The sequence below is a fragment of the Gasterosteus aculeatus genome, chromosome 14 (genome assembly GCF_964276395.1).
Source record: "Gasterosteus aculeatus chromosome 14, fGasAcu3.hap1.1, whole genome shotgun sequence".
Lineage (NCBI taxonomy): Eukaryota > Metazoa > Chordata > Actinopteri > Perciformes > Gasterosteidae > Gasterosteus > Gasterosteus aculeatus.
Window position 1 is genome coordinate 553,527 of NC_135702.1, and position 18,279 is coordinate 571,805.

The 18,279-nt window shown below is 47.9% G+C and overlaps 5 protein-coding genes and 1 long non-coding RNA gene across 9 annotated transcripts in view; 3 read left to right on the plus strand and 3 right to left on the minus strand.

The window, feature by feature from the left end:
* LOC120831706 (cGMP-dependent protein kinase 1) overlaps window positions 1-2,779 on the minus strand; it is a 9,188-nt gene extending 6,409 nt beyond the window's left edge. Inside the window, exons 1-6 of one of the 2 annotated variants that reach the window (XM_078088576.1) lie at window positions 2,579-2,779; window positions 1,837-2,096; window positions 1,552-1,675; window positions 1,417-1,483; window positions 1,244-1,343; window positions 325-438 (exon numbers count right to left, since the gene is read on the minus strand). In XM_078088576.1, coding sequence (XP_077944702.1) covers window positions 325-438; window positions 1,244-1,343; window positions 1,417-1,483; window positions 1,552-1,675; window positions 1,837-2,050 — 619 coding nt within the window. In that variant the 5' untranslated portion in view covers window positions 2,051-2,096; window positions 2,579-2,779. Of the gene's footprint in view, window positions 1-324; window positions 439-1,243; window positions 1,344-1,416; window positions 1,484-1,551; window positions 1,676-1,836; window positions 2,141-2,578 lie in introns of those variants that run through there. The other variant, XM_078088575.1, reaches the window with a different exon arrangement.
* LOC120831798 (uncharacterized) lies at window positions 349-1,024 on the plus strand. The gene is made up of 2 exons (XR_005714116.2): window positions 349-477; window positions 550-1,024. It is a non-coding gene; the product is annotated as an uncharacterized LOC120831798 (long non-coding RNA).
* Window positions 2,780-3,151: 372 nt separating the features above from the next.
* On the plus strand, window positions 3,152-4,614 carry lage3 (L antigen family member 3). The gene is made up of 3 exons (XM_040198232.2): window positions 3,152-3,290; window positions 3,862-3,990; window positions 4,063-4,614. The coding sequence occupies exons 1-3, from the start codon at window positions 3,241-3,243 to the stop codon at window positions 4,175-4,177; spliced, it is 294 nt and encodes a 97-aa protein (XP_040054166.2). The 5' UTR covers window positions 3,152-3,240; the 3' UTR covers window positions 4,178-4,614.
* A 636-nt stretch (window positions 4,615-5,250) lies between these two features.
* wdr45 (WD repeat domain 45) lies at window positions 5,251-9,383 on the minus strand. Its single transcript, XM_040197466.2, has 11 exons — window positions 9,238-9,383; window positions 9,002-9,118; window positions 8,403-8,477; window positions 8,196-8,300; window positions 7,313-7,418; window positions 7,150-7,244; window positions 6,693-6,772; window positions 6,407-6,615; window positions 6,079-6,180; window positions 5,846-5,991; window positions 5,251-5,556 (listed from the first exon to the last, which is right to left on the minus strand). The coding sequence occupies exons 2-11, from the start codon at window positions 9,048-9,050 to the stop codon at window positions 5,447-5,449; spliced, it is 1,077 nt and encodes a 358-aa protein (XP_040053400.1). The 5' UTR covers window positions 9,051-9,118; window positions 9,238-9,383; the 3' UTR covers window positions 5,251-5,446.
* On the plus strand, window positions 9,011-15,321 carry zcchc9 (zinc finger, CCHC domain containing 9). 2 transcript variants are annotated; one of them, XM_078088578.1, is made up of 7 exons: window positions 9,011-9,471; window positions 12,496-12,632; window positions 13,528-13,958; window positions 14,459-14,609; window positions 14,684-14,776; window positions 14,850-14,918; window positions 15,140-15,321. In XM_078088578.1, the coding sequence occupies exons 3-7, from the start codon at window positions 13,539-13,541 to the stop codon at window positions 15,250-15,252; spliced, it is 846 nt and encodes a 281-aa protein (XP_077944704.1). In that variant the 5' UTR covers window positions 9,011-9,471; window positions 12,496-12,632; window positions 13,528-13,538; the 3' UTR covers window positions 15,253-15,321. The 2 variants fall into 2 exon arrangements, with proteins under 2 accessions (XP_077944704.1, XP_040053429.2); XM_040197495.2 differs by lacking the exon at window positions 9,011-9,471 and having other exon boundaries at window positions 12,516-12,632; window positions 13,531-13,958.
* LOC120831751 (zinc metalloproteinase nas-15) lies at window positions 10,177-13,098 on the minus strand. Of its 2 annotated transcripts, none has more exons than XM_040197486.2 (10): window positions 12,991-13,098; window positions 11,780-11,812; window positions 11,641-11,706; window positions 11,524-11,570; window positions 11,380-11,449; window positions 11,164-11,278; window positions 10,924-11,096; window positions 10,722-10,803; window positions 10,530-10,651; window positions 10,177-10,445 (listed from the first exon to the last, which is right to left on the minus strand). In XM_040197486.2, the coding sequence occupies exons 3-10, from the start codon at window positions 11,666-11,668 to the stop codon at window positions 10,243-10,245; spliced, it is 840 nt and encodes a 279-aa protein (XP_040053420.2). In that variant the 5' UTR covers window positions 11,669-11,706; window positions 11,780-11,812; window positions 12,991-13,098; the 3' UTR covers window positions 10,177-10,242. The 2 variants fall into 2 exon arrangements, with proteins under 2 accessions (XP_040053420.2, XP_040053419.2); XM_040197485.2 differs by lacking the exon at window positions 12,991-13,098 and adding an exon at window positions 11,883-12,165.
* Window positions 15,322-18,279: the final 2,958 nt, after the last annotated feature.

An 18,279-nucleotide genomic window follows, 5' to 3' on the forward strand; every position in this document is an offset into this window, starting at 1 on the left:
AGCCTGTCAGCCAGTGAAATAAAAAGTAATAGGAACAGCTAGCCGTGCATTAGAGACCTTTAGACTCAGTGAGGAGTCGCAGAGGTTGCTCATCATGCTGATAGCTTCTGTTTCAGTCGATAACATACAGCATGAAAACGTCCAAGAAGGTAGATCATGTGATCATGTGATCAAGTGACGCGGGAGGAGGACTTGTGGGTGTCGACCTTCAGATCGACTCTCGTTTGCTGCTTCCTTTCACATGAGCAGCAGCTCTGTGCGCCGGAGACGAGGCTCAGCGAGCTGGAGGAAGATGGTGTCCGTGTGTAGTAAACCTGTGTGTACCTGTGACTGTTGCAGTGCGAGTGCAGTTGTAGAGGATGGCGAGCTCTCCGAAGACCTTCCCCTCACCGATGGAGCACAGCTTCTTTCCTTGTTTGGTCACCTCCACCATTCCCTCTGTGAGACGCAGCAGAGCAGCTTTAATACGGCAGCAAGGTGAGATGTCACATGACCAGATGAACAGGTGCATCAAGGTGCAGCCATCTTATTGTTGTTTTCATCAACCAGGGAACAGGAAGTGAACCTATCTGGACTGAGGAGGACAAAGACACGGCGTATACATTTCTAAGGATCACCAAATGTCTGCAGGGTTCATCCTCTGGGGAACTGTACTGTCCTAACAGAAAACAACACGGGAATACATCCAATACTTCAGCTTGAAGTGGCTGAGCGATGAGCGATATAAATAAACCCACATGAGGAGGCTGAGAGCAGAGAGCACGCTTCAAACAAACCACTGAACTGAAGTAATGAAATGGAAGAGTCCAAACCGAACAGCCCACACTGTTAAAAAAGGCCTTCTACCCACAGCGGAAGAGTCTTTGAGTGTGAAGATGGTGTCAGGACCATGTGACCGACGTCGCCTGTCCTTTTATTTGTGTTGGTTCTGTGTCTTCCTGACGAAAGACACGTCAATCAGACCATAAACTCATGTTTACACTGTTTACTGAGGGAATAAATCGAGTCATTTTTGCAGCTTTAACTCATGACGCTTCGGTTTTCACTCTTCTGACTGTTATTGAAACAGATATTTCTGTTCAAGATGAAAGGTGAGGACATGGGGTGGGGTAGGTGAGGGTAGGACATGGGGTAGGGTAGGTGGGGGTAGGACATGGGGTAGGGTAGGTGGGGGTAGGACATGGGGTAGGGTAGGTGGGGGTAGGACATGGGGGTAGGACATGGAGGTGTGGAGGAGCCTCACCCTCCAGGACGTAGACGGTGGAGCCGTCGTCCCCCTCCTGGATGACGCAGCAGCCCTTGGTGAGGCTGGTGGGGTGCATGCAGTCCATGATGGTGAGGATCTGAGCACAGGAGCAGACAGGTGGGCATTAAGCTCAAACATTGAGGGGGGGTCCGTTAAGAAGCAGCCCTTACCTGCCCGTGTTCCAGATGTTTCATGAATTCGTTGTCCATTAGAGCCCTCTGGATCCGTTCACTTGACCTGCGACACACACAGAGGTCAGTCCGGCTGTGTGTGTGTGTGTGTGTGTGTGTGTGTCCTGGACTCACTCCTTGGTCTTGCAGTAGCTCTTGAGCGTGACACCAGTGAGCTGCGAGGGGTCCAGCGCCGTGGGCTCAGCGGAGATCGCTTGTCTTTTGATGCGTTGGGGTTCATCTGGGACCGCCGGGGCTCCTTTGAGACCAGAACAAAGGACACCAGGGTCAAAGCGCACAAAGGGGCGATCACATACCTGTCAATCAGCATGTAGCCCCGCCCTAAAGCACCCCCTCCTTTATGGTCTGTTTGCTCCTTGGCTCCCGTCCTTCCCCTCAACCCCTTCCAGGTGGACTCACCTGTGCCGGCCGTCTCCTCAGCGATGGCCGCCTGCTGCGAGGCTCTGCGGTGCCGGTCCAGCTCCACCTGCAGCAGGCGGATGAGGTCGTCCTTGGTGTCCAGCTCCAGCTCCAGCTCGTCGATCAGAGAGTCTCTCTGCCGGAGCTCCTCTATCTTCAGCTGCAGAGCCAGCTGGAGGTCCCGCAGGGTGCCGGCGCTCCTCGGCACCGCCATGTACAAGTACACGTACGGGAGTACAAGTACACGTACAGGTAGTGTACTGAGCAGAGCAGAGGAGGGACCGGACACTTTGAGGACTGCTGAGGTACTTTTACTGCAGTATTTAATCTCAGGCTTTTTACATTCATCTGACAGCTGTAGTCACATTTTTTGCCTCTAACTGAATATTTCTACCTTTTTGTCTTAATTCGGAAAAGAGACTCGTCCACAATATATGAGGATGTAAGAGAATCATTAATATATACATATATAAGTATGCATATTTAGTTGTAAGATTTAACTCATATCAAGTCACTGAAACAATAATAACATAAATGAAAATAATAACAGTATTCATAGAAATACATACAGGTTATATGTGTTGCAGATGTTATTCTGGTGAAAACAATGGAAACATTTTTTTATAGTACAAGGGTTAATAATTCAGTGAAATGTTTGTGAAGTTGTTTGGGTAACATTCTAATATACAGAAACATTATGCAGTTTTTGGTGCAGTATCCGATAAATTGTTCACGTACTCACTTTGCCGGCGGGTCCTTGAACGCGGCGGGAGTCCGCAAGTCCGGTTCGGTTCGGATCTGAGACAGCGATTAAAAAATTAAAGACTACGTCAAGTAAACGATCTCTTCAGTAGTGCGCGTGACGCGTGACGTCACGGTGTGGTTCTGATCCCAGCAAAACCAGCAGATCCGATCAGACGGACTGAGACAGAGAGACACGCGCAGCTGAGTTTGACAGCACACCTACAAAATAAAAGGAGTTATGTTGAAAATCTCGATCAAAAATAAAAGTCTGGGCTTCTACTTTCTACTTTTATTTTAGTGATAGATAGTGTATAAAATAGTTTTTCGTGAGATGATTCAAGTATTTATTTTATTTTGTATTTGTTTGTGTAAGTATGTAAGTAAAATGTAGAATACTTTCTTCCACTTCTTATCTTTATAAGAAGTGGAATTTACATGTATAAGCTTACTCTAAATAATCAAATATTGTGCTTGTATATGTTATTCGCTAATCATATTCCATGTCATTTAGTATTTATTGACGTGTCAGACATCCTACTTATATGAGACATGCGCAGTACCACCTCCTGCCACTGTGAGGCAGCAGCGCGTCATCACCGCTCACCGGAAGTGAATCTTCTTATCCGGAAACGTCATTTAGTAAAAAACACAACAAACACGATGGCGGCGACAGACGGAGAAAGAAACCACGAAACGGGCCAACTGGCGCTGTATCCTCTAACCGGACCCGCGTGACGTCACAGTGTGCTCGCGTCCCGTTTCTCTCATTAAACGGATGTGAAACGGGACGATAGCAGTATTGTTAGCTCAATGCTACATGTGTCGTTAGCCTCTTTGGCGCAGTAACGTGGGGTCCCCCTTATTCGTTTTTCCTCTCATCGTTTCCTTTCCTCTTCTCTTCTTCGTAGCGATTCATTCAGAATGTATTTTAATGGGGAATCCACTGTGAAGTAGGATTAACTAGACTTATCTTCTGTATATGTGTACAGACGTAAAGCCCTCTGACGCTAATTTATCGTTTGCCATTTTGGGCTCTTCAAAATAAAATGAATTGAATTAAGTTATTAGTGATAAATTCGTTTGTATTGCGCTGTGTTGAAGAAGACCATAAACTCATGTTTACAATGTTTACTTAGGAAATGAATCAGGAGAGAAGTAGAGTCATTTCCTCATAGACGTCAATGGGAGCAGAGGAGTCGCCCCCTGCTGGTCACTACAGAGAATGCAGCTTTAACACATGAAGCTCTGACCTTACTTCCTCCTTAGCCCCCCACCCCTCAGCTCTCTGGACGTCCCCTTCCCGTCGCCCCGTGAGGCTGCCATCGCTCTGCGCTCTCTGTCTCCGGACCGCGAGCCGAGGAAAGGCGGCATCAGCAAACATCTGGCGTTGACCGGCAGCACGCTGTCTGTGTGAGGAAGAACGCCGCCTCACGTTCTCTGACCGCTGACCTCCGACCTCTAACTTCTTCTCCCTCTTTTCAGGAGGTGGCGTGCCGACGAAGCTCGAATCCTCAGAGTGTCTGTGACCTCGTTCCTGGATCACCTGGCGCTCGTCATGGAGACCATGGAGATGTTCGGCCCCCCCGTTGCCCTGTGAAGATCCTCACAGGATTCAGGACTGTTGTTTCGTCCTCTGGAGCTGTTTGAGCTGTGAGAAGACAACCTGGAGTAAAGGGGCCAGAGATTTCATTCCCCTTTGTATGAAAGCAGATGTTCTTCTTCACTCATGTTCCTGTCTCGGGGAACTGGGTCCACATGCTCTTGATGCCCTCGTTCGACCAGCAGGGGGCGTTTTTGTTTGAGAGCAACTCCAAGTAAGGAACGTGGAATAAAGACAGGACCTCTATGCGTTAGAGGAGAGGTTTAATCTTTGAGGAGGAGGTGAAACTCCTGACTCACTAAATTCAGACGTAACAAATGATTTCTTGTTGACGCGCAGATCTTATTCCTTCACTTGAACTTCAATATAGTCAGTGGAATGAATTTGGAAAGTTTGATGTCTACTTTGTCCTTCAATAAATAACACCTAAAGTATTTCACTGCTGCGGCTCCTATTTTATGGGCAGTACTCCAAGAGGTCAAAGGTCAGAGTTCTGTATTAAAGACATTAACCACAAGGTTTAATAATGCAGAGAGATGAGATATAAGTTAACATTTCATTACAGCAAATGAAGTAGTCAAGCTTCTTCTCCTCGCAGTCTGCTACCAATCCCTCCAACAACAAACAGAAGATTCCCATAAAGCTCATTAATATGTTTATATCTAAATAGTTTTTGTGAAAATTGTTTCAATGAAGAAAAAACGTTACTTTGCCACAAACATCTTCTGAATCTCATTGGCTGTTTGTGGAGGAAACAAGTGATGACGACTTCCTGTTACTAAATATACATGTGCAGTGTTTCCCCTTATATTAGGGGGGCGTCCCCAGCTGACTGTTAGGCTCCGCCTCTCGCCATTGACCAGAGATTTTCTCCTGGTTGGACTTTCGTGGTCGGCCTCACAGGCCAAAGCTTTTATTGTGAAGAGTTAACAGGAAATGAACAGAGCATTAATGGTCGAAGGTTTAGTGGATGTTTGATCGTCTCATCTTAAGGTTCCTTTAAGGTTCCTTACGTGATACGCATGTGATCACCATCACTGTATGAAGATACATGAAGCAAAGAGCAGAGATGTAAATACTCATTTATTTATCATCAACAAAGTTCAGTTAGATTGGAACGTGTCTTCGTCAGGTGACGCGCAGAATGAAGTCCACAATGGAGACACAATAATGAGACGTCTCCTCCAACACAAAGTCCTTTTCATTCGTCCTCCTCGTCCTCCTTCCTCCTCGTCCTTTTTCCTCCTCGTCCTCCTCTCGTTGTGATCAGAAGTCGTCGTCGTCACAAATGTCCAGATACACATCGAAGGCTTCTCTGTTGCAGTTTCCATCCGGAGTGAAAACGTATTTATGAAACGTCCCGTCCACACAGATAGCTGCAGCACAGAAAACAGCTGTTAAGCATTAAACCAGTGATTAAAGTATTAAACCAGTTAATAAACTATTAAACCAGTGATTAAAGTACTAAACCAGTTAATAAACTATTAAACCAGTGATTAAAGTATTAAACCAGTTATTAAGCATTAAACCAGTGATTAAAGTATTTAACCAGTTGTTGAGTGTCAAACCAGTTATTGCCCCAGTTAAGCCAGTATGATCCGGTTCCACTCTTCAGATTCAAATATCCACCATGTGTTCATGCTCATAATCGTAACGTGACGTCACCGATGACGCTGTTGACGTTCTTGGACGTGTTCTTCCCGAAGGCGCAGATGCAGGCGCACTCGGCCGGCACGGTGAAGCTGGCCAGCGACCACTGGCTGTCCACGTACTGACCGATCACAGGGCCCACCTTCCCCACCCGGGCCAGCCTGGTGGAGGGGCGAAAAGTGGTTACCAAGACAACCGTCGCTGGGACAGGACGCTGCACTGGTCCCTTATTAAAGAGCCGGTCTTACGCGGAGCGGCGGTTGAGTTTGGTGTCTTTGAGGGCAAAGATGTGCACGGTTCCCTTGTCGCTGGAGGCGCACAGGAAGGAGGAGTCGTGGCTGAAGTTGATGCTGAAAACGACAAACACAAACACATCTTCCTATTTCACTGCAAACAGCTGCTGTGTTTCCTGCTATTTCTTCTTCAGACATTTTCAACCTGCGTTCTCTCTCCTGACCACCAGGGGGCGACTCCTCTGGTCCAACAGAAGACTGAGAAGCTGTTGTACAGTTCTTGTTTCACTGGTTATAAACGGCGTGGAGCAGTCGGACCCTGTGACCCCCCCATGGTGCATACCAGTAGAGGGTGGCGGGGTCCGTCCCCCGTCGTAGCTCCACCAGCTTGTCCCTGGTGGTGGTGTCAAAGAGGCGGATGAGCGTCCCCTTGCGGGAGGCCGACGCCGCCACGCTGCCCGGCTGGTTCAGCGCCACGCAGGCGATCTCGCTCTGGTGGGCGTTGATGGTGAACGGCGCCGACGAGGTGCCGGGTTTGGTGTTGGTCAGGTCCTAAGGATTAGCTTAGCGTTAGCTTAGCGTTAGCTGTGACCATGTGAGGGGGTTCCTGCGTGTTTGTCTGGACTTACGACCAGCTGCAGGCTGCCGCACTTGTGACCCGGGAACACCAGCAGCTGCTTCTCCAAACTGGGACACAGATCACACAGACCTGGGGACCACAAAGGGTCAAGGGTCAAAGGGTACATGACTGAAAACAGGTCTCTCACGTGATTTTAAGAGATGAGGAAATTCTTTAAATATTGGTTTTGAATTAGGCTTGAACCTGGATAATAAAGTGCTTACGTGTGCTTGTGTTATAAAGTTAACCCGATCATAATTCATCTGTATCATCTATTCTGCATTCATGTGAAAACCTAAACTACATTTCGCGGATTACACCTGAACACATCATTTGGGAGCAAATAACAAATGAGACACGTATAGTGAGATGATTTTGAACTTGGCCTGAGTTGCCTTTTGTGATACAGATGATGAGTTCAAGGAGTGTTGTAATTCATTTATCTTCAGCTTCTGGCTGATCCAGACCTTTGGGGTTATCTCTGGTGTCGAACTCAAAGAGCTTGACGGGGTCGTCTGGGAAACTGTACACGTAGATCCTGTTCTTCAAAACGATGATGATCCTGAAGCGGAGACAACAGATGTGTTGGTTTAAATGAAACAAACAAACAAACAACAACACGGGACTCACTTGTCGTGTCTCATGCGCACGGCCAGCACGGGTTTGGTGAAGGTGAACTCCAGGACCAGTTTGTCTTTGGGGTCGCGGGACTCCCGAGCGTCGTCCCAGACCAGGACTGAAGTCAGAGAGCATCAACGTTTGTGACGTAAACACTTCACGTCTACTTTTAGTTCACTTCCTGGTTCAAATACGTCAGAAACATTCATTCGACCGCGTGTCATCACAGACACACACTGATTTGGTAGCATTGGATTTGTAGCCAATCAGATTTAGCCTCCATTTACCACTTTTACTGCACCAATCAAGAAAGTAAGAAAAGAAAAGTCTCTCATTCCAGCTTCTTAAATTAGATTATTTTTTTAGTTTCTTCCTCGTCTGGGACGGTAAAAATAATTTCTTCTGCAATGATAATAATAATTTAATTTAATGAATAAGCCTCAACTGAACATGGGTGTGTGTTTCGGAGTGTGTCTGAGTGTGTGCGTCTGTAAGTGTGTTATAGAGAACAAGTTCTGACGTTAAAACAAATCCTGTTATTATGTTCAAGAGCAACCTGTACTTTCTGAAGTATGAAGGGTTGGAAATTAGAGCTTTTTAATGCTGTTTTTTTATCCGATTAATCGAAAAAATATGATTATCGATCGATTATCAAAATAATCGTAATTTGCAGCCCTAAAAACGAATAATAATTATAATGTATAATAATAATAATCTAATTTAATTAAGCCTAAAAAAATTGCTTTACAATGAAATACATTAGAACACAAAATGACTCAAATAAACAAAGTAAAAACAGTTTAAGATAAATCTGATCAATATAAATAATGTGTTTGAGATGTGACTCGTGGCCGCTGCGATAATAAGAACCATAAGATATAAATAAGTGACTCACCGGATATTTCGGAGAACTTGGGGTGGACTCCGCCCCCAACGACGGCCAGCAGGTTGGATCGGTGCAGCATGGAGCACGAGGCCACGCTGCCCACCTGCTCGTGGTCTGGACACACACACACACACACACACACACACACAGCTCACCACCCGTCTCCTAGCAACACAACTCTCTGAGGCCCATGTGACCCCGGCGATGTCATCTCACCCAGGTGACCTTTCTCCATCAGCGGCTCCACGTTGTAGATGCGGACCCCCGTCTCCATGGCGCAGCAGAAGCAGCCTGAGAGAAGAATAGAAGTACATTTACTAAACAGTACTTCTATTGCCACGTTGGACTTGTACTGCGTCTCAGGGACAAATACTACATTTGTCTGTAGTTATTCTACAAGTTAAGATCGTTGCAATAAACACAAGAAGATTTAATCTGAGCTGAACGGTTCAGTCCGGAAATCAATGAGCTGATCGATAGGAAATCAATGTGAAACTCATTCAATGGTTTGAGTCTTACAATAAAATATATGATCATGTCTTTAGATTTTTCCGTGTAGTATTTGTACTTCTACAGTGCGGTATTAGTACATGTACTCTAACAGAGTACTTCTACAGTGTGGTATAAGTACATGTACTCTAACAGAGTACTTCTACCATGTGGTATTAGTACATGTACTCTAACAGAGTACTTCTACAGTGTGGTATAAGTACATGTGTGATATTAGTACACTGCCGTAAAGGCTCTTGAATGTCGTGAAGGCAGACTGTAGCTGTAGCTTTAGCTTTAGCTCAACCCGTTAGCCGTTAGCTTACTCTGGTCCTGGTTGAACTGCAGGCTGTTGACTCCTCTCAGCTGAGTCATGCTGCTTCGCTCCCGTTACCGGGGATCTGCCGGTAGACGAACGGCTCTTGCTGGACCCGCAGGACGACCTGTGACGAGCAGAAACACGGAGCTCTTCAGTCGAGCCACTGTTGTTACGTTAGCATGTTAGCTAGCTAGCGCATATTAGCTTGAGATAACCGGACATTTCAAATATTTGAAGTCTCACCGTGAAGACGAGACGACGCGAAGAGTTTAAACTCGGTAAACAGGACGAACGGGGAGGCACGACGACGACAACAACAACAACAACATGGATGTCAGACGGCGACTTGTTTTGGTTCTCCAGCAGTGACGTATTCAACACCTGTTTCCGGTTTAGTTCCCTTTGCTGCGCATTATTCTTTAAATACAGTAATATTGATTTAGAATTGAAGTGACTGGTTCCATAGAGGATTCTAAGGTATGTTTTTATATTCAATTTATATTTAAAATCATATTAGCAAACATCGAAAAACGAACATTTTGAGCTTCATATCCCAGTGGTCATTTTTTATTGTGCTTAAAATTTAGGATAGATTATAAAAATAGAGTTGCAGTTGTGTAATCTGATTACGGAACATTTCCTAAACAAACTGAACCCAGTTTTGGATAAAATCCATCCATCAATTCACCAGTCCAAGTCCATCCAAGCAAGCAAGCGGTGTTATTTTGTATAGCAAAAAAATGGAAAGTTTTCCTCAGAGGGCTGAACAGTCTGTACACATAAGATACGTGTAGTTAAGTCTATCAGAGTGGATTTCCCCTTAAAATAATGTGAATGAATCACGAATGAATGAGACATCCGGTCGCAAAAACGCTCCAATAAGGAGAAAAAAAAAGCCTGAAGCCTCAAGAAACCTGAGTGAGAACAACAGGATCCTCTCGGGATGGACGACAATGATGTCATGCGTACAGACTGAACTATACATTCCTATAACTATATTTAAATAATTTCACTTTCTCCGCTTTGACGATAATTAAATCCGTCATCTGTAAATATCAATGTTCAGCTTTATTTACACGTCAGCCTCAGCATATTTAAGCAGTTTACTGTTGATCTGCAAGATTTTAGTATTGAAATATTTGAGTGACACGTTGCGTTTTGATTCAAAGACAGACATTTGGATCAGTTTCCACTTTTTAATAGAAGCAGTGGACATTAAAATGTTTCGTATACTGATGCACGGAGCCTTTAAGGGTTCTTCTCGGAGCCGGTGTGGTTCTGCCCTCCAGTGGCAGCGTCTAGCCTCACCGACAGCGAGGAAGAGGAGCTGTGACCTTCCTCTCGGTCAGAACTGGTCTGGTTGGTACTGTTCTGGATGGGCCCGTTAGAGTCGCCGGCCTGGTCCTCGTCCTCGTCCTCATCCTCATCCTGGTTCTGGTTCTTAGTGAGCTCTGCAGAGGAGAACAGAACAGTGAGGGCCCGGTGTACTGGTACCCCGCAGAGGGCAGTACAAGTACTGGGAGTACTGGGAGTACCACAGGCGTAGAGGAGGACGACCCTGCGGACGTCCAGCGGGGTCATCTTCTCCCTCTGCCCCATATCGGCCACCGAGTTGAGGGGCACGATGGTCGGGAGGCCGTTGGCTGAGAAGAAGTCACTAAGACAAAGACAGCGAGGTTAGCGTGACGAAGAGCACGCCTTCAGAATGAGCCCCGCCCCCCAGAGACCTTCCATAGTGCAGGATGGAGAGCACGTCGTAGCTCAGGCCCAACGTGTTCCCCCAGTGCTTCTGGAAGTTTATCTCCTTCCCTGAAACACATCGATGACCTCATAAGACAGCAGTGTGTGACATCACTGGGCAGCAGCCAATCGGAGACTAGCATGAAGGATCAGCGCACAGCTGGGACATCCTAGCACACGCCCCCCTACCCTCCATGATGTTGTCGGTCAGCACGGTGACGTGCTCCTCGCGGTCCATCCTCGTGTGCTCGTGGTAGAAGCCCAGCGCGTGGAGCACCTCGTGGGCCACGTTACCCACGTTGCACTTGGGCCCGACAAACACGCTCTGCCCGCCGCCCATGCGGCCCACGTAGGACGCACACCTGGAAGAGACCAACGGTCACATGACAGCCAGATAGGACTCGTATAAGGCGCCACCGTCAGCGTTACCCGTTGCCGATGACGAAGTGCAGGTAGTCGGGCTCGGCGGTCCGCTTGTGGAACGACAGGCAGGTGTGCTCGGAAACCATCGCCATGGCAGCCAGGAGGTCCGCCGTCCGACCAGCTGCAGAAGATAACGAGGTGGGGGGGGGGGGGGGGGGGCACACCGTCAGGAGGGGGGGGCAGGGGTCGGGCACTCGCGCACACACACGAGGGGCCGCTTACCCAGCTGTGAGCTGATGGCGTACGGGACCCGAGTGGTCGGCCAGATGTTCGTCACCGCGTTCCTGTCGCTCTGTGGGGGAGAAATCACAAAACACTGGAGACCCCCCCACATAGGTCTCTTTATAGAGAGGGGAAATTACTCACTGGCAGCACCATGTCTCCCTCCACCAAGGCCGTCGTCGTCGTCAGTTCTGTTTGGAACAAAAACAATTAGATTTCGCTGGAACTTTAAAACGTTTAAAACAAATATTGACCTCTGACCTTCTAGAGTCTCAGGGTCGGCCTGCATTGAATGCACTTCGTGGGCGGACCATTCCTCCTGAGGCGCTGTGGAGCACACATGCACACATGAGCAGGTGCTCACTGGGTTAACGCCCCGCGGCGAGCGGACGCGACGTACCTCTGTGATCGTCGGGTAGCGGACTGGAGTCGACTGAAACAGAACAGACAGATGGACTTTAGCTTTATTAATCCAGATGTTTCAAGCAGTGGTGGTCTCTCACCATGGGTGACGGCCAGGAGGCGCAGCGCGGCGAGGAGCAGGCCCAGCATGTTCCCAGAGAGCAGAGTGAACCTCCACCACCTCCACCCTCCACTTTAAGTAACAGCAGCTGGGAGCTCCGCCCCCTCTAACGAGCTCAGGGGAATACTAATCATCCACTATTCACTAAACCAGATTTACTTCACAGCTGGAGTTCATTTGAGAAAAGATTCTCATCCCTATAGTTTTATGTATGTGATTATCCATTTAAACAAGTTATTAATATCAAAATTATTTAAATACACGTATTTTCGTTTGAAAAATGATTTTACTGACGATGATTTGGGTGGCCCAAGATGTACTATTGAATCATACTAATCTTACAAGCATTTTACAATCCAACCCAGATTTAAATGTAAATACCACTGCATCTATAACATTTCAATATTTAAACTATGACTTTACTTATTTGTTCCCTTTTATTGCTGTTTGTTTTCATTAATCCTGATACAGGTCACATTGGTATTTATTTGTACATTTAGTGTCAATTTAATGTTAGTATACTGTATAAACATTCCACAGTTATATTTATATATTTCATCAGTTGAAGGACTTCAGCAGTCTGGTGGGTGTAGTTCTCCTTAACAGACGACGGGGGGCGCTGAGCAGATTTCTGACGGGTTGTTTCGTGATTACAAAGAAGAAGAAGAAGAAGAAGAAGACCAAAGACTTCCGGGGAAAATGTTAACACATGCGCTGTAAATCTCTGAAGGTAACGTTGTTTTTAAGTTATTAAGATGTTATTTGAAAGACAAATCTCATGGGAGCGTTTTAGTTGAACTTTGTTGTTATTAATTCAACGTAAGCGCACTTGTGGTTACCTTCCGCTGAAAACGCAGCTAACGCTCTGTGTTGTGCTAGCTTAACTGCTAGCTCAACATGCTAAAAGCAAAGTTATTTTTATCAGTTAAATTTGTCTTATTTAGTTTAGATTCAATAACTACTGACCGTCTCGGTAGGGTTCAACGCTTTAAGCTACATTCATGATTTACTTGTTCTTTGACGTGTTTTACTGCAGTCAGAGTACTAATAAGTTAATACAACGGTGTGATAGAACTTCATTGACTTACCAAAAGAAAGTCCGTTATGAGTGGAGGAGTGAGGGAGAACTTAGGAAGGTTAAAGACCAGTGGAGCTGCTGCATTCTGGATGAGCTGCAGAGGCTGAATGGTGGTAGCAGGAGACCTGCAGGAGGGAGTTACAGTAGTCCAGGAGGGAGACGACCAGAGCCTGAATCAGTACCTTCTGAGTGAGAAGAGGACGTGTTCTCCTGATGTTGTAGAGCGAGTATCTACAGGATGGTGTTGTCAGTGATGTTGGAGTCAGGGAGAGTCGGCTGTCGATGTCACGCCGAGGTTCCTGCAGTCAAAGTGGACGTTAACACGGAGTCTCAAAGTTAACCGTCAGGTCCTGTGAAGGAGAATCTTCTCACATAAGGAGAAATAGTTCAGTCTTGTCGGGGTTGATTTTCAGATGGTGAGCGGATCCACTGAGAGACGTCAGTCAGACAGGCAGAGATCCACGCCGCCACCTGGGCTCTTCCGTTAGAGCTGTGTCTCACTGGATCTTAATGAATTACTCCACCTTAAATCTCTTTTAAACTTCAGCAGGTGGAGTCATGACGAGGTGGGCCAGAGCCAACAATGTCCACAAGCACAAGCCAGCAGAGGCCACGCCGTGGACTCAGCTGAGAGGAGGAGGTCAACACCAAGGCGCCTCTAAACACGGACCCCAGAAAGACAATCTGGGAGGCGGAGGAAGTGGTGGTGCCCCCCACCGTGTTCCTCACGGGGACCACCTGAGAGGAACCCACCCCAGCGGATCGGCCGTGAAGAAACCGAACCGGCCGAAGAAGGACTACGTCAGCGAAGACGTCAACGGCTTCCTGGAGTTCCTCCAGCAGAGCGGACAGCCGCTGCCCCGAGGCGACGGAGGAGGGGGGCGGGGCCTGCGGGAGGAGGTGGAGACGGCACTGAAGAAGGACAGGAGAAGAGAGGACCGGAGGGTGAAGAGGCAGAGCGACAAGAGGAGCAACATGGTGAGTGGTGGAACGTTTAGGACCAAAGAGCTTCTGAAGAATTATCTGCTTATTGAACATTGGACACTTTCAAGGATATGGATTAAAAATGATTTAAAACGATATGAGGTAAAATATGAAGTATTAGGGTTGCAAAATGACGGGAATATTGAAAGTGTGTTCTTACTACCTTCCTTCTCTTAAGAGAAACATTAGACCGCTTAACGTTCTTTCACGTTATCATCTATGCAACTATCTTAAAACAATGGTTTTTGAGATCTGTTCACGCGTTAAAATACCAGTCAGACAGCTGTCAGTTTGTTAATGACTAGCAGCTTGCTTGTCTTATCAATAATATATTTACCCCACTAATATCGTCCAAACTTGTGCTCAAATGCCGTAGTGTGATAAGCTTTTTGATGCTGCTAACGCTACTTCCTCCTCCGGTAAACTTCCACTTAAACCACTCTGTCCTCTGATGTCTTCTCCTCGTCTCCTCGTCTCCTTCCCTCTCCCCTCAGCTGTGCTTTAACTGCAGGAAGCCCGGTCACGGATTGGCCGACTGTCCGGAGGCGGACCGCGACGAAGAGATGGGCCGCGGGATCTGCTACCGCTGCGGCTCCACCGAGCACGAGATCCAGAGGTGTCGAGCCAAAGTGGACCCGGCTCTGGGTGAGGACGCGGCGGGGACTCGCAGGAGGGGCCCGTGTGTTTGATGGCTGCTCACCGACTGCTCTCTGTCTCAGGGGAACATCCGTTCGCTAAGTGCTTCATCTGCGGTCAGACCGGACATCTGTCCCGAGGCTGCCCGGACAACCCGAAAGGACTCTACGCCCAAGGTCCATATTCCCCGTAGACGTGCACGTGTGAATCATTTTGCTTTAGTGTTTGAACCGGCGTCTCTTCCTGCAGGAGGATCCTGTCGGGTTTGTGGCTCGGTGGAACATTTCCAGAAGGACTGTCCTGAGCACCAAGCTGCAAGTGAGTTTAAAGACATTATGGGTTGATACTCATTGAAAAGTACAGGCTGGTGGGTTAAGGAGGTTAGGAGGTCATTTTTTTAATTAATTTAATGGTGGATGGAGGAAATCACGGTTGCCATGGGGATAAGCCCCTCCCCCGCCAAAACCAGTAACGCTCTGTGAGCAGACCGTGGTGATGTCATCGCGGTAAGTTGGGTTCACTGTCCTTCTTCCCTCCAGCAAGCGCGCTGACCCTCCCCTGGATGTCCAACAACATGAGCGCCGACCACGAGGACGTGCACGTCCCCGCCAAGAGCCCCGCCCCCAAGCAGGCCAAAGTGGTGAAGTTCTGACCCCAACACCTCCCCCTCAAAAAAGGCAGCGTTGATTTGTTTAATAAAACACATTTGTTTCAAGTATGATTTATTGGTTCATTATTTTAAAGGCTTTCTAATATTGTGACGCGGCCACTCGGCCACTAGGGGGCAGCACAGCGCCGCCCTCGTGAGATGGAGGCGACTTAAGAGCTTAAGCAGCTCAAATGAATCTGCGTGTGCATCTATAAGATGAAAACTTTGCCGTCCCGTCCCAGCTCACGTCTTCCTCTGCTGCTTCCATTAGTGCAGCTGGCTTTAACCCTCGGACCCCTTTTCATTATGAGCCCCCATCAGGTAAAACCCCCATCAGTCATCCCCTAGTGGGTCAAGCTGGACCCCCCGGTGGGTTTAGTACTTTGACACAAACAAGCAGCCGCCACGTCGCAGGTTCATAAAGAAGCTTCCACGTTCGTGCTCCCCACATGCTTCTGTGCTCTGAGGGTTTCGTTCATGGTCCCAGAAGTTCTCCCACGTACGTGGATCACAGCCTCGCTACTTTGATTAGAGGTTCACTGAGGCTCCGCCTCCTCCATCAGCTCGCCAGACGTCTGCATAAACAATCTGTTTAATTAAACCGCCTCCGGCTTCTACAGTCCGCTCTGCAGCAGGAGTACTTTCGCTTTGTGTACTTCAAGTACTTTAAGTATCGTGTCATCTGTGGCTTTGTTCTCCAGAATCTTCATGTTTTCTTCTTATAAACTTCTCTTTTCTTCTAAATTAGCAACTTAAATCTCTTTTTCGGACTGTTGACCCCGTCTCCCAGCAACACAATGTTTAAATGTTTTGGCGTTAACTGCCCTCATGTGCATTCCAATCAAACAGCTGATCACCGCTGCTTTTAAGCGACGGAACACAACGAGCCTTTCAAATGTGAGCAGGTGAGGAGACATGGGACACACAGCGAGGTCGTCCTCAGCGCTGCCTCGTGGGAAAGTGACTCCATCGAGGACCCGGAGTCTTTACGAGCTCAGCTTAAGCAGAACCATCCTCAGCGGCTTGGGGCGCCACCCGAGGGCCCCGAGCCGCTTATTAGACCCGACGGGGTCCTCTCAGATCCACGCGGGGGCTTCAGGTCCTCTGTCATTACCGCCTCACTTTCATCTGCTGCACCGGAGTAACGACTTCCTGCTCCAGCTGTGGGGAACGAGCACTTCCTGTCTGCCCGAGGACCGGATCAATGGGGTCCGGGTCCAGATTCATCCTGTTGTAGTCAGGAGACAACCTCTCTGTGCTACATTCTGTGCAGTGACCAGCAGGGGGCGACTCCTCTGCTCCCATAGACGTCTATGAGGAAATGACTCTACTTCTCTGTAGTGACCAGCAGGGGGCGACTCCTCTGCTCCCATAGACGTCTATGAGGAAATTACTCTACTTCTCTGTAGTGACCAGCAGGGGGCGACTCCTCTGCTCCCATAGACGTCTATGAGGAAATGACTCTACTTCTCTGTAGTGACCAGCAGGGGGCGACTCCTCTGCTCCCATAGACGTCTATGAGGAAATGACTCTACTTCTCTGTAGTGACCAGCAGGGGGCGACTCCTCTGCTCCCATAGACGTCTATGAGGAAATGACTCTACTTCTCTGTAGTGACCAGCAGGGGGCGACTCCTCTGCTCCCATAGACGTCTATGAGGAAATGACTCTACTTCTCTGTAGTGACCAGCAGGGGGCGACTCCTCTGCTCCCATAGACGTCTATGAGGAAATGACTCTACTTCTCTGTAGTGACCAGCAGGGGGCGACTCCTCTGCTCCCATAGACGTCTATGAGGAAATGACTCTACTTCTCTGTAGTGACCAGCAGGGGGCGACTCCTCTGCTCCCATAGACGTCTATGAGGAAATGACTCTACTTCTCTGTAGTGACCAGCAGGGGGCGACTCCTCTGCTCCCATAGACGTCTATGAGGAAATGACTCTACTTCTTGATTTGTTCCCTCAGTAAACATTGTTAGAACAGTAATCAACCTCTACGTGAAGTCAGTCTTCAATGCCGTTGTATGATTTCATCATGTCTAACGCTCAAAAACACAAAATTCTAAATGTATGGTGACACTAAAGGAAAAGCCAGGGTGGCAAACCAGGTTGGGTTCATCCTCTGGATCATGAATGTCTGTACAAAATGATCCATCCAGTTTTTGTTAAAATGTCTCACTAAAAAGACTCAAACTCAATCTCATAGTGACGCCAGAGGACAAATCGTGGCTCCAATGAAGTCAGCTGGATTCATCCTCTGGGGATCAGGAGCGTCTGCAAGATATCTTCACAGTCAATCTGCATCTGTACAAGCAGCAGCATGACGTGAGTGCGTCTGACGGTTCGCTCGTAGTCGTCGTCGGGGGAGAATCGGTCGCCATGACGACAAAAGATGTTCGAGGTGTAAACAGAAAGACAACGGTGGGGAGGAGAGACCCCCGCTCAGCTCCTCCTAAAGTGGATCCAGGAGACCTCAGTGAAAGAAGCCTTTGTGCTGTTGTTGCGCGCACACACACACACACACACACTCCTCTGGATGAAACCTTTGGTAAATTGTGCAATCAGCCTCAGTGAGCTGGCAGCGTGCAGATGTCTGGCTGCAGTTTACCTTTGACTTCATGGGACAGACCACTTGGAGAGCGGGGGGGGGGGGGGGGGGGCTTCCCTTTTACCGAACCAGAGTCACTGGAGCAAAAACAACTCTACTTCACATAAGCACAGAAGAAAAAGAGTCTGTTTAACTCAGTGAGTCGGTGACGAGCTTCAGAGGCCAAAGACCAAGTCCAACGAAACCCAAACAGCACGGTGTGTCCTTCAGAGCTTCAAGTGCTGAAGATGCTTCTTCTTTATTCCCTCAGTAAACATTGTAAACATGAGTTTATGGTCTCAGTCTCAAGTCTTCTTCAACACAGATGATGTTCATTTAGTGATTTATGGTCCATGTAGAGCAGGGGTCTCAAACTCAAGTCAGGTACGGGCCAGATGCAGCCCACCTCGACCGAACGCGGGCCAGACCATTATGGCCGACGGGGG